Consider the following 13,597-nt stretch of genomic DNA (forward strand, 5'->3'; position numbering starts at 1 on the left):
GCTCAACCCTTCCTCATATCTGAGAGGGCACTCCCAACGAAGCCTTTCGAAATATTCAGCTTTCTTTCCCCCCGATAATACCTTTGCAAACAAGCTATACTAGAGCAAGAATATCTCATATCATCAGGGTTAAAAGCAAGAGTATCCCATATCATGCTTTTTCCCTGTCTTTTCCTTTGGCCTTATTTTTACCTGCAAGACAAGGAGAAAGAGAGCAATCAGTCAGCACTTGAAATCAAGTTCCCAGCCAGGAACTGACAGCCTGGAACCCCTTACCTGATTACTTACCTGGCATTGCTCTCGAGTACTCATCTTCAACATCTTATATTGCCAGGGAAGATACCGCATCTGCTTGAGGAACAGATAGGGCAAGTGCGAAGGATACAAGGAAGCATGTGGAGACAAGCGTAACAGCACACGTGCCGATCCATCCATTACTCTGTCAAAAGCAAAAGTATCCCATATCAGCAGGGTCGAACGTACTCTAGATTTGATGGACTTGTTTTTACCCTCAAATTCTTCAGTCGGCCTTCTACTCTGGAGGAAACCAGAAAACCCTCCAGCTCAGTTCAAGAATAAGCCTGTGGAAAGTTACTTCTTCAAAAGCAAAAGTATCCCATATCATCTCTTCTCATTTTTCTTCTCTTTATCCTTCATGCTGCTGCAAGATGGGGAGAAGGTGAACAATCAGCCGGAGCTCTGATTGCTTACCTTGTCTGTCACCTTTTTCAGCAAATTCCCTAACCCGGCGACTTGGGGGACTCCTACTACATGGTTTGTATCGCGCTTGACCAAGCCTGAAACTACAATTAAGCTTCAAGTGAAATTGATACATTACCTTGTGCATCTCCATCAGTTAAAGATACCACCCCTGGATGGAGGAAGAGTATTTCCAGAGAAGCTGCCACATCTACCTATGAGACAGATAAGGCAAGTCAAGATGATACCACACTCCGATACTTAGAAGTTTCGTGATTACGAGATCATTCTCCCACAATATTTCCTAATGTCATTTGTACTCTAATGTCATTTGTACTAAATCATTCACTTATACTCACTAAAGGAGAGCTTGAACCTATGTACTTGTGTAAACCCTTCACAATTAATGAGAACTCTTCTATTCCGTGGACGTAGCCAATCTGGGTTAACCACGTACATCTTGTGTTTGCTTTCCTATCTCTATCCATTTATATACTTATCCATACTAATGACCGGAGCAATTTAGCGAAGATCACAAAAAGCGACCGTTTTCGCTACCTAGGATCTATCTTACAAGAGAACGGAGAATTAGATGGAAATCTCAACCATAGAATACGAGCTGGATGGATGAAGTGTAAGAGTGCATCCAGCATTGTTGTGTGACCGTCGTAGGCCACTGAAGCTCAAGGGAAAATTTTATAAGACGGCAATAAGGCCAGCGATGTTGTATGGCACAGAATGTTGGGCGGTGAAACATCAACACGTACACAAAATGGGTGTAGCAGAGATGAGGATGCTTCGTGGGATGTGTGGGCACACGAGAAAGGATAAGATTGAGAATGAGGATATCTGAGGTAAAGTAGGAGTAGCCGAAATTGAAGGAAAGATGAGAGAAAATCGGTTCCGGTGATTTAGACATGTGCAAAGAAGGCCGACTGACGCTCCGGTTCGAAGATGTGACTACGGGACAGAGGTTCAGGGCCGAAGGGGTAGAGGAAGACCTTAGAGTACTTGGATCTAACGGAGGACATGACACAAAACCGAGCGCAATGGCGTTCTAGGATTCATATAGCCGACCCCACTTAGTGGGAAAAGGCTTTGTTGTTGTTGTTGTTATTACTATAAGCTCATATTAGACACGGAACCTCAAATGCGTATTATCTTCGAGGCAATGTCTTCATGTATTGCTCATTTACAAATAGGTGGACTATTGGAAAGAGTCAAACCAAATGAATTCCTAAGAATGAACCGGAGGCAAATTTTCCATCCTCTTTATTAAATTGAAAATGCATCAAGAACAAACATTCAAATTATGATATGACCAATGAAGGGAGCCTGTCCGTGAACCTTTTCAAAGTTATTTTATCCTGAACAAGTCTATCTAGAATGACATTTGAACAACTCTTCCCCCTCATCTTCCTCTCTCTCTTTGTCAAGAAATAGCGCCTTTACAATCTAGGAGTTAAGGAAAAATGTGCACTTACTTGACATCTGGCTTAACAGGCTTTATTCCTCGTGTAGATAAATCAGCTTCCTTGTTGTCAAAGAAGCGTTCAGGAAGAGCTCCTTTTATTTGCTTGGCCTCTGAACTGGCAACCTGTGATGATGTCTGTGTAACATCCCTGGCAGGCTCAATATTTCTTGTCTACACCCTTTCCCTTCCTAAGATGATATTATTAAGTCAGAAAGAATAATAGATATCATAAAAAGAAAATGATTGACAGTAGAGAATATTAACCAGATAAACAGTTAGAATTGGTTAGGATTGGTTGTAAGAAATGACAAGAATTGGTTAGGATTAGTTAGAAGGGCAATGTTGTAATTCTGCTCAATCTAGTCTCTATATAACCATTGTTTTGGAGACTTAGGGATGGTTTGGGAGTGAGGTGCTTAAAAAAAAACACCCATGAAAAAAAGTTGTGAGGGTTTTAGGTGTTTGGTAAACTGAAAAAAAAGGCCTTATTTTTGAAGCTGCTGTGAGAATAAGCTGAAATCAAAGGAAAAAGCTGAAGCTGCTATTTGCAGCTTTGGAAAACTGGCTTTTTTTCAAAGCACACGGAGCTACAGTGCTCCTTTAATGAAAAGACCCACTATCAGACTGCTTTTTTTTCCAAAAGCACTTTTACAAAAAAGTTTACCAAACACTCTGCTGATTTATTTCACATCCACTTATTCTCACAGCACAGTCGTTTATTCTCCAGTTCATGACTTCTGTAAGGTTTTTCGACGGGGTTGTTTGAGGTTTTGGAGATTGCAAATCCTTATTCTGGCGCTTTGTGGCTGCAATCATAGCTGCAATTCAGGTGATATTGTGAATTTTTGTTGAGTAATTGGGTTTCAGTCCTGATTAGAAGATTATGTGTTTTTCTCTTTCGAATTGGAATTCTGTGTTGTATTTGTGTGCAAGATTCATCAAGAAATTTCAGTCTTTCTTGCCTATTGATAAAGTTCTTTTAGTTCTTAATCTGTAAGGAAGTTTCAGTCTTTCCTTTCGATTCATATATCAAAATTTTTTTGGGTGTTTGTTATTTGCAAAGTATGTGTGTTTGATTAAGAAATCATGGCTAGTTCTAGTGTTAAAGTTGAAAATTTGCTGGGAATGATCACTATAAAGTTGAAGGATGATAACTTTGTGAAATGGGCTTTTCAGTTCAAATCTGTGTTGAAAGGCCATAAATTGTTTGGGCATTTTGATGGCACTACTGGGTGTTCGCAAAAGTTTGTAATAGATACTGAGAAAGGAATTACTTCTGAACTTACTGCTGAATATGTTGAATGGGAATCCATAGATATGGCGTTAATGAGTCTTTTACTAGCTATATTGTCTGATGAGGCTATTAAATATGCTCTTGGATGTTTGACTACTTGTGAAGCTTGGTCGAATCTTGTGGATAGATTTGCTTCAGTGTCTAAAACTAGGGTGAATAATTTAAAAACAGAGTTGCACACCATTAAAAAAAGAGGCGATTTGATTGATAAATATCTGTTAAGATTGAAGAGCATAAGAGATCAGTTAACTATTGCTGGAGAGTTTATTTCTGATAATGATGTGATAATTGCTGGTTTAGCTGGTTTGCTGAAGGAGTACGCAACTATTCGAACTGTGATATTAGCCAGAGAATCATCCATTTCTGTGAAAGAATTTAGGGCCTTGTTGCTTGGAGCTGAAAAAGAGATTGAAGGAGATACAAGTGTTGGGTCTTAAAGTCTTTATGCCTTATATGTTTAGGGTTCTCAATCAACTCAGGGAAATTCATTTGCTCACGGAAATTCACTTGCTTCAGGATCTAATAGGTCATAGTCATTTACCTGCAACCACTGGTGGTGTTATAACTCCAAATCCATACCCATATTCTGCTGAGCCATATGTTTTTCCTCAATAATATTCACAGCCATATCCACAGTCATTTGTCTTGCCACAGCAGTATCCACAGCAATCTAATATGCCTCAACTTTCCATGTTTCCGCAACTTCCTGGTCCATTTTATCCCTCAAGTTCCCTATGATTTTGGATTTATGGGTCATGCATCAAATTCTGGTCTAAGACCTCCTTTTACACAGAAGCCTTTTGGTGGTTCAAATTACAAGGGCAACAATAATTACAAGACAAATGGTGGATTCAAAGGCAAAGGTTACAACCCAGGAAACTCTTATGGTTTTTCTTAGGGCAATTCAAGGTCAAATGGTTCACATGTGTGGAATGGAAACAGAGAGAGAACAGGTCAACTACAGTGATCGAATGTCAAACCTGCAACAAGAGAGGGCAAACTGTAGTTAATTGTTTTCACATAAATGCTAGTGCACCAAATACTGGATTTCAAATGGAGTGTCAGATTTGTGGGAGACGAGGTCACTCAGCTCTTGACTGTTATCACCGAGGGAATTATGTTTTTCAAGGCCAACAACCACCTGCAAACTTAACAGTTATGGCAGCACAACAGATAGAACAGTATATTGCTCAAGATGCGTGGATTGTTGATACTGGTGCATCTCACCATATCACTGCTGATGTTACAACATTGAATCAAGTTACATCATACCAAGGTTCTGATAAAATCACAGTTGGAAATGGAACATGTTTATCCATTATGAATATTGGTGAAACAACCATTAAAACCAATACTCATGATCTTATTCTTAGCAATGTTTTACATGTTCCAAAGATTGCTAGAAGTCTGTTATCTATACAACAATTGTGTGCTGACAATCACAATTGGTTTGTTTGTGATGAAAATGAATTTTTTGTGCAGGACAAGAAGATAAGGGACATCATGTACAGAGGAAAGAGTAAAACAAGACAATTGTTTCAAATCCCTGTGGTCAAGCATACAAAAGGAGTACAGTCTGTGGTTCAGGAGCCTTCAGTTTTTCTTGGACAATTGGTCAAGTCAACTCTGTGGCATCAACGGTTTGGTCATCTTACCAATGAGATATTGTCTAGCATGTTGAGACAGTCTAGTATATCAATAGATTTAGATAATCAGCATAGTATGTGTACACATTGTATTAGAGGAAAGATGTCTAGACTTCATTTTTCTGCTAGTATTGATAAATACTCTTCACCATTTGAAAATGTGCACTCAGATATATGGGGACCTTCTCCAGTAAAGACAGTAGAAGGGTATAGATACTATGTAACGTTTGTTGATCAATATACAAAGTATGTTTAGATTTTCCCAATGTATAACAAATCAGATGTGTATACAATTTTTGTGAAATTCTGTAGCTTTATTCATACACAGTTTGGGGTTGCTCTTAAATGTTTACAATCTGATGGTGGGGGAGAATACACTAGTCATTCTTTTAAAGCTTTTCTTGCTGAAAAAAGGATTGAACATATGATTTCCTATCCATAAACACCCCCAACATAATGAGGTAGTTGAACGAAAACATAGGCATATAGTAGAAACTGCCATTACTATTCTTCTCCAAGCTTGATTGTCTATTGAATTTTGGTATTATGCATGTGTACATGCTGTGTTTTTAATTAACAGAATGCCATGTAGAGTGTTGTCCATGGATTGACCTTACAAGAGATTATATGGTAAGGATCCAGAGTTGAAAAACTTGAAAGTGTTTGGATCAGCAGTGCATCCTTGGTTAAGACCATATTCTGCACATAAGTTACAACCTAGGTCTGAGTGATGTGTTTTCCTAGGTTACTCCATGGGATATAAAGGTGTAATTTGCTACAATGTTAAGACTAGAAAATGCATCATTTCAAGACATGTTTTTTATGAAAGTGTGTTTCCTTATACATAATTGCAGTCTAAAGTAACAATGAATGAAGCCACTCAGGATCAATCTTAGTGGTACCTATTCCAATACAACATAGAGTTATAGAACATAGAAATTCAGTTCATTCAAAGGGTAATAAGGAGTCACTTTTTGGTACTGATATTGTACATGAGTCATCATTATCTGCAACTCATTTTGATACTTATACATCAAGGTCTTCTTCAAACATGGGCAGTCATTCAGTGCAAGTTGAAACTGAAATGCTGGGATTTGAAACTCAACCATCAACAGTAACTCTTTACTCACCTCAACACATAGGTCCCTTGCTTCCTGTCTTTGACTCTGCCCAACTTCAGCTAATTATTCCTTTGTCTCCACAACATATATAGTTTGCATCACAAACACAGGACAATATTATTCAAACTAGACTCAAGACTGGTGGTATTCAAAGGAAAGACTACAAATCATTTCCAGCTAAATTACTTGAATTGTCATCTCTTCTGTTCATAAATGTTGCTCCTGAGGATAACAATGATCATATATCATGTGGATTTTTTTTTTGGCTGACATCCATGAAATAGATGAACCAAATAACTTTAAAGCTACATCATCTGTTGTGCAATGGCAGAAAGCCATACAGCATGAGTATGATGCTCTAAAGGCGTAGGGTACTTGGAAACTTGTTCCTCTTCTAAGTGATAGAGCTGTAATAGCAAGTAAATGGGTTTATAAAGTCAAGAGGAACCTTGATGGGAAAGTATCAAGATACAAGGCTTGACTGGTTGCACAAGGTTTCAGTCAAGAATAAGAGTTGGATTATTCTGAGACTTTTAGTTCGGTTGTTCGACATTCAACTGTAAGGCTTATTTTAGCATTAGCAGCACAATTCAGTTGGAATTTAAGATAGCTCGACATTAAAAATGCTTTTTTGCACGGAGAGCTTGAGGAAAAAGTGTATATGAAACAACCTCAGGGGTTTGTGGATTCAAAGTTTCCAAATCATGTCTGCAGGTTGGTAAAATCACTATGGTACCGTTGGGTACTTGGGACGGGACGGAACGGAGTGGGACAAGACGTTCCGTCCCACATTTGGTGCGCCTAAAATAGGTGGAACACTCTGTTCCACAGGACGAATTTTAGGTGAATTTTCGTTCCACCTAATCCCCCTGGAACGACTCGTTCCACATCCGTGGAACACAAAATTATAACCTCTCCGTCTCCTTCTTCTTCCTCCTTGTTTCCATCCGAGGGCATCTTTGCTCCCTCTCCGTTCCGTCCCGTCCCATCTCGTCCCATTCTGTCCCATCACGTCCCGTCTACATACCAAACGATACCTATATGGACTAAAACAAGTTCCAAGAGCTTGGAACTCCAAGTTTACAAGTTTTCTGCCTGCTGATGTGAAATTGAACTAGCACACAAATTAAACCCTCTTTTTGACAATTGTAGTATGGATAAATATGGATCGTTCTAGGCCGAGGATCAGGAGGGACTGCTAATCTACTCAAATTAGACTCAATTTTACTAGACTAGACTTAAAAACACTAAACTAGACTCCTATGACTCAAAACTGACTCAAAATACTAAAAACTACACAAAACAAACAAATTGACTCAAAACTAACACTAAGGATGACTATGGACGAATTTTAAACTAAAAAGACTCAAAACATTAAAAAGACACCAATTGGACAGATTCTAACCTAAAAACATGAATTATAAAGGGGGGGTTTTGTTTTTGACAAATTTAAAACTTAAACTAAGTTACTAAACTAATTGCTACGAATTTAGGGTGTTTAAAGAGGTGAATGGCTAGCTAGAGGGTCATTCTCCACACATGACACATATGCATACGAATCGATTTCCAGTTACTCTTCCTATAAACCATGAATGACAATGCCCCAGATTAACTGTGAACAGCACTAATTAACCCTCAGATTTTCCTAAGTTCATTGAATTGGACTCAGCGTCACAACCAAATTATTCTTATCAAGTCCCTTACACGAACAGCATAATAGAGATACATATGAAAGATCATTAAGTTCTATGAAAATCATAAGCATTGATAAGGCATTCGTAACTATGAACAACATGATACTCCTGCCAGGAATTCACTTAACACGATCATGACCAGTGACCTCCACTACTTGTAAATATAAGTTCATAACTATTAGGTGAAACTCCCTTATATTTTAGCATCAAATTCATGCATGCAAACTAAGTATGCATCCTTAATCAACATACAAGAATGAGTTCTGAATTAAACAGTTAAGCAAATTCATGGAATAATAACTGAAAGTAATCAATTCATATGCAATATATGTTCATGGCTTTGAATTCGCCTCTAGCCAAAATGAGTTTAGTTCCTAAGTCTAGCATAGCATTTTCAAACCTTATATTACCAATTACACAAGGGATAATGAAGCTACATGGATCTTTGCATTTAGGTGGCAACTTCCTTTGCAACATTGCAGAGACATTTTCACTTACATGTACCACCTCTTTCTCCCGAATTCGTTTCTTTGTTGTACAATCTTTCTTCAAAAACTTAGCATACTTCGGAATTTGCTTTATAGCATTAAGAAGCTGGATATTGACTTGCACTTTCCTGAAAGTCTCTAGGATGTCTTTTTCATTCTCTTCGTTCCTAGATTGCATAAATCTGCGAGGGAAAGGCGCATTCGGAGGAATAGGGTTAGAATTAACCGAACTTGGACCTAACTTACCTGTGTTGGACGTTTGAGAAGCTTTAGAAGGCTGCAGTAAAGGTTGCTCTACCCTTGTCGTGGCCTTGTCTTGTTCCTCTTTCTCAAGCTGTAGTTTTTCGTCCTTCTTTTGGCTTGATTTGGACGTTTGTGGGTCGGTTCCAACTTCCTTGCCACTTCTTAACATGATGGCCTTGGCGAATCCTCCCCTTGGATTCACAATGGTTGACCTAGGCAGTTTGCCTTGTTCTCTAAATTGTCCCATGAACTCCGCTACTTGCCCCATTTGCTTCTTCAATTTGTCTACCTCTTTAGCTTGATTTTGCATCTCATAGGTTTGATTTTGTACTCCATGCGTCAAAGGGGTGAGTAATTGAATAACTTTATCATTATCCAAAGACATACCTGAATTAGGTTAGGCTGAATGTGGTTGAGGTTGCATTGGTGCGAATGGCCATTGAAACATCCCAAGGGGTGGTTGTCGAAATCCTCCTTGTTGTTGAGGTTGTTGAGGCTCCCTCCACTTCATGTTTGAGTGATCTCTCCAGCCCGGATTGTAAGTGTTGGAATATGGATCGTACTTTGGCTGATTTTGGTATCCGATTACGTTGGCACTTTCCTATCCCCCATTCTCTATCAAATTAGGGCATTGATTCGAGGGGTGTCCTTGCATAGTGCACACGCCACAAGTGCTTGTTCCTTGCACTTTGATCCTTCCGCAAACTGTGACAAAAGAACAGTGAGATTAGCTATTTGGGATTGAAGTTCGGAAATTATACTTACCTCATTCACTTGAGTCTGTCGTGGGGGGTCTCTTTGTCTAATTCCTTCGTATTGTTGTGCATTCAAGGCTCAATTTGCAATTAAGATCTTTGCATCAATTGGTGTTTTATCTACCAACGCACCACCTGCGGAGGCATCTAGCATTTGTCGCTTAATTGGAAGTAGTCCTTCGTAGAAATATTGAATTAGAAGTTCTTCCTTCATTTGGTGTTGAGGGCACGATGCAACTAAAGCCTTGAAACGTTCATAATATGTTGGAAATGATTCGTCTTGGCTTTGTTGAATTCCGCAAATTTTCTTCCTCAAAAGAATGACTCTTGAAGTTGGGAAGAATTTCTCTAAAAACTCTCTTTTCATGCTTTCCCAAGAAGTGACAGTTCCAAGTGCCAATTCGAATAACCAATCCTTAGCCTTTTCAAATAGAGAGAATGGAAAGGCTTTCATCTTCAAAATGTTCCCATCTACGTTGATTGGCGTCATGCTTGAGCAAACAACTTCAAATTCTTTCAAATGCTTGTTCGGATCTTCCATGGCTAATCCATGGTATTTGGGAATATGATGCAGCAAGCTAGACTTCAATTCGAACTCATCAGTCTTGCCTTGAGCTGTTGTAGGGTATTGAATGCAAAGAGGCACAACATTGTCCAATCCCAAGGCGGAGAGTTCCTTGATTGTTCGATTATCCACAGCCATGGCTTGTTCTTCCTCTTCCTCTTCTTCAAACTCGGATTCAGAGCTAGAACTAGGTGGATTAGGTTCTGGCTACTTCCTCTTTCTTTTCAAAGTGCGTTCAAAATCATCGTCAAACTCCAAGATATGTGCACGAACAGGTTGAGAACTCCGAGTCATAAACTAGTACCTAAAACAAAAAAAAACAAAACAGAAATCAAAACACAAAGCAAAACACACGAAATTAAACAAAGGGAGATTAGCAATGTTGCTAATCCCCGGCAACGGCGCCAAAATTTGATGTGAAATTGAACTAGCACACAAACTAAACCCTTTTTTTTACAATTGTAGTATGGATAAATAGGGATCGTTCTAGGCTGGGGATTAGGAGGGACTGCTAATCTATTCAAATTAGACTCAATTTTACTAGACTAGACTTAAAAACACTAAACTAGACTCCTATGACTCAAAACTGACTCAAAATACTAAAAACTACACAAAACAAACAAATTGACTCAAAACTAACACTAAGGATGACTATGGACGAATTTTAAACTAAAAAGACACCAATTGGACAGATTCTAACCTAAAAACACGAATTATAAGGGGGGGTTTTGTTTTTGACAAATTTAAAACTTAAACTAAGTTACTAAACTAATTGCTACGAATTTAGGGTGTTTAAAAAGGTGAATGGCTAGCTAGAGGGTCCTTCTCCACACACGACACATATGCATATGAATCGATTTCTAGTTACTCTTCCTATAAACCATGAATGACAATGCCCCAGATTAACCGTGAACAGCACTAATTAACCCTCAGATTTTCCTAAGTTCATTGAATTGGACTCAGCGTCGCAACCAAATTATTCTTATCAAGTCCTCTACACGAACATCATGATATACATATCAAAGATCATTAAGTTTTATGAAAATCATAAGCATTGACAAGGCATTCGTAACTATGAACAACATGATACTCCTGCCAGGAATTCACTTAACACGATCATGACCAGTGACCTCCACTACTTGTAAATATAAGTTCATAACTATTAGGTGAAACTCCCTTATATTTTAGCATCAAATTCATGCATGCAAACTAAGTATGCATCCTTAATCAACATACAAGAATAAGTTCTGAATCAAACAGTTAAGCAAATTGCATTCACGGTTCATGGAATAATAACTGAAAGTAATCAATTCATATACAATATATGTTCATGGCTTTGAATTCGCCTCTAGCCAAAACGAGTTTAGTTCCTCATGTTCGCAATTAAACAAAGATAACTTAAATTAAACATTTAAAATAAAAGATAGAAAACACCTAAGAATGCTCTAGCAATCCAAGGGCCTTGAATGGCAGGGCACAGCAAAGGGTCTCCTCTCCTTTCTCCTTGCAAAGCTGCGGCACAAAAGGGATTTCTGAGTATGATGGATGTATGGTGCGAATTTGTGGTGAGAGGTGGGTGAATTTTCAATTGTTGTAGCACAATGTATTTATAGGGAGAGGGAAGGTCGGCATAAGCTGAGAAGGAAGGGAATTAGGACTCCAAATTAGCAAGGAAAGAGGACACTTCTCATCAGATTCCAGGGAGGAAAATGAGTAATCTTTGCATCAGGAAATAGAGCTTCTAGAAGGGCTAGGTGCGGCACCAATTTAGGGATAAGGTTTTGCTTCTAGAAACCTGATTTGTAGGTATCCTAATCTGAAAATAAGTCCCCCTTGCAGCTATAATTAACGTAGGATAGGATTAGGATAGGATAAGATAAGATAAGGTTAGTTTGGATAAGATAAAGTTAGATAAGGTTTTGGATAATGTTCCTTCTTTTTAGCTGATTCCTTATCTTCTTTGTCTTGAATTTATTTTCTTCATCTCTTCAGCATATTCCTAGCCTCTTGAACTTCAAAAACGTCCATCCACCTTGCTCCATTCACATGCTATCCATTCTTGGCCCAAAACTGCTTCAAAATGCTCCAAATTGCACTTTCTTGCCAACTTTGTCATTTGAACCTGAAAACACACAAAAATAGCTTAAATCACTATAATAAACTGAAACTAGCCATGAAAATGCAAGAAAACAAGCTAACTAAGTCGCATAAATATGCTCCTATCACCTGCACTTGGTTTCAAAACTTCAATGTTTGATACGAGTCTCTTTATAAAGGTGGATGGGAGTGATGTCATTCTGCTTCTCTTGTATGTTGATGACATAATTTTAAATGGCTCTAATTGTGAAAAGATTCAATCAGTCATTGATAGCCTTGCAGATGTCTTTGACTTAAAAGATATGGGCAAACTGACATATTTTTTGGGACTTCAATTCATTATAATGCAGATGGTTCTTTGTTTGTGAATCAGTCAAAGTACACTAAGGAGTTGCTAAAAAAGGCTGGAATGAAGCACTGTAAACCAACCACAACACTTTCCAAACCTCATTCGCAATTATTGACAACTGAGGGAACACCATTATCGGATCCTACACATTATAGGAGCTTGGTTGGTGCATTACAGTACCTGACATTTACTGGACTGAATATTGCACACTCTGTCAATGTAATGTGTCAATATATGACTAATCCTTCTGATTCACATTTGCATTTGGTGAAGAGAGTTATGCGGTATCTTAAGGGCACATTAGATTATGGTTTGCAATATACTCCATCTTCGAATTTTCAACTTAATGCTTACTCAGATTCTGATTGGGCAACTGACATCAATACGAGAAGATCCATTACTGGTTATGTGGTCTACTTGGGTTCAAATTCGATATCGTGGCAGTCAAAGAAGCAGTCCACAGTATCTCAAAGTTCCACAAAGGCCAAGTACAAAGCCTTGGCACACTGTGCTGCAAATGTGTTCTGGATTCGATCTGTTCTTCGAGATGTTCATCAAGTTCTTACTCAGCCTCCTACACTACACTACATTGTGATAATCTTTCAGCCTTGGCGCTATGCTTCAATCCCGTGTTTCATTCCAAGATTAAACACTTGGACACTGATTATCATTTTCAAAATGATGATCTCCATGCTCAATATATTCCCACGAATGAGCAGGTCACGGATGTGTTCACTAAAGGTATCCACAGTCCAGTGTTTATTCAACACTGCAATAATCTTCATCTTGGAGTATCTGATGACGAACAGGAACATTCTCCAAATACATCAGTTTCTATTACAGAATCCAACAACTCAACAACCTCAACCAGTCATTGTTAGGATGTCGTGTCTCTGCAAACAAAACTTGGGAGATCCCAATTTTGTTTGAGGGGGGAGTATTAACCAGATAGTTAGAATTGGTTAGGATTGGTTGTAAGAAATGACAAGTGTCAAGCTTGTGAGTGTTAGGGTTGTTAGGAGATAAGAATTAGTTAGAAGGGCAATGTTGTAATTTTGCTCAATCTAGTTTCTATATAACCATTGTTTTGGAGACTTAGATGGGTGTGGTGTAATCATTTTTTGTTAGAACAATATAACTGAGAAGTCTCTTTCTCTCATCATTCTCTCTCT

The 13,597-nt window shown here is 38.4% G+C and overlaps 2 protein-coding genes across 2 annotated transcripts; both read left to right on the forward strand.

Moving 5' to 3' along the window:
* Positions 1–3,259: 3,259 nt before the first annotated feature.
* LOC139191929 (uncharacterized) lies at positions 3,260–3,904 on the forward strand. Its single transcript, XM_070812961.1, has one exon. The coding sequence runs from the start codon at positions 3,260–3,262 to the stop codon at positions 3,902–3,904; it is 645 nt and encodes a 214-aa protein (XP_070669062.1).
* An 8,288-nt stretch (positions 3,905–12,192) lies between these two features.
* On the forward strand, positions 12,193–13,306 carry LOC114823719 (uncharacterized mitochondrial protein AtMg00810-like). Its single transcript, XM_029099144.1, has 3 exons — positions 12,193–12,382; positions 12,427–13,016; positions 13,145–13,306. The coding sequence occupies exons 1-3, from the start codon at positions 12,193–12,195 to the stop codon at positions 13,304–13,306; spliced, it is 942 nt and encodes a 313-aa protein (XP_028954977.1).
* The last annotated feature ends 291 nt before the right edge of the window (positions 13,307–13,597 follow it).

The sequence above is a fragment of the Malus domestica genome, chromosome 02 (genome assembly GCF_042453785.1).
Source record: "Malus domestica chromosome 02, GDT2T_hap1".
Taxonomy (NCBI): Eukaryota; Viridiplantae; Streptophyta; class Magnoliopsida; order Rosales; family Rosaceae; genus Malus; species Malus domestica.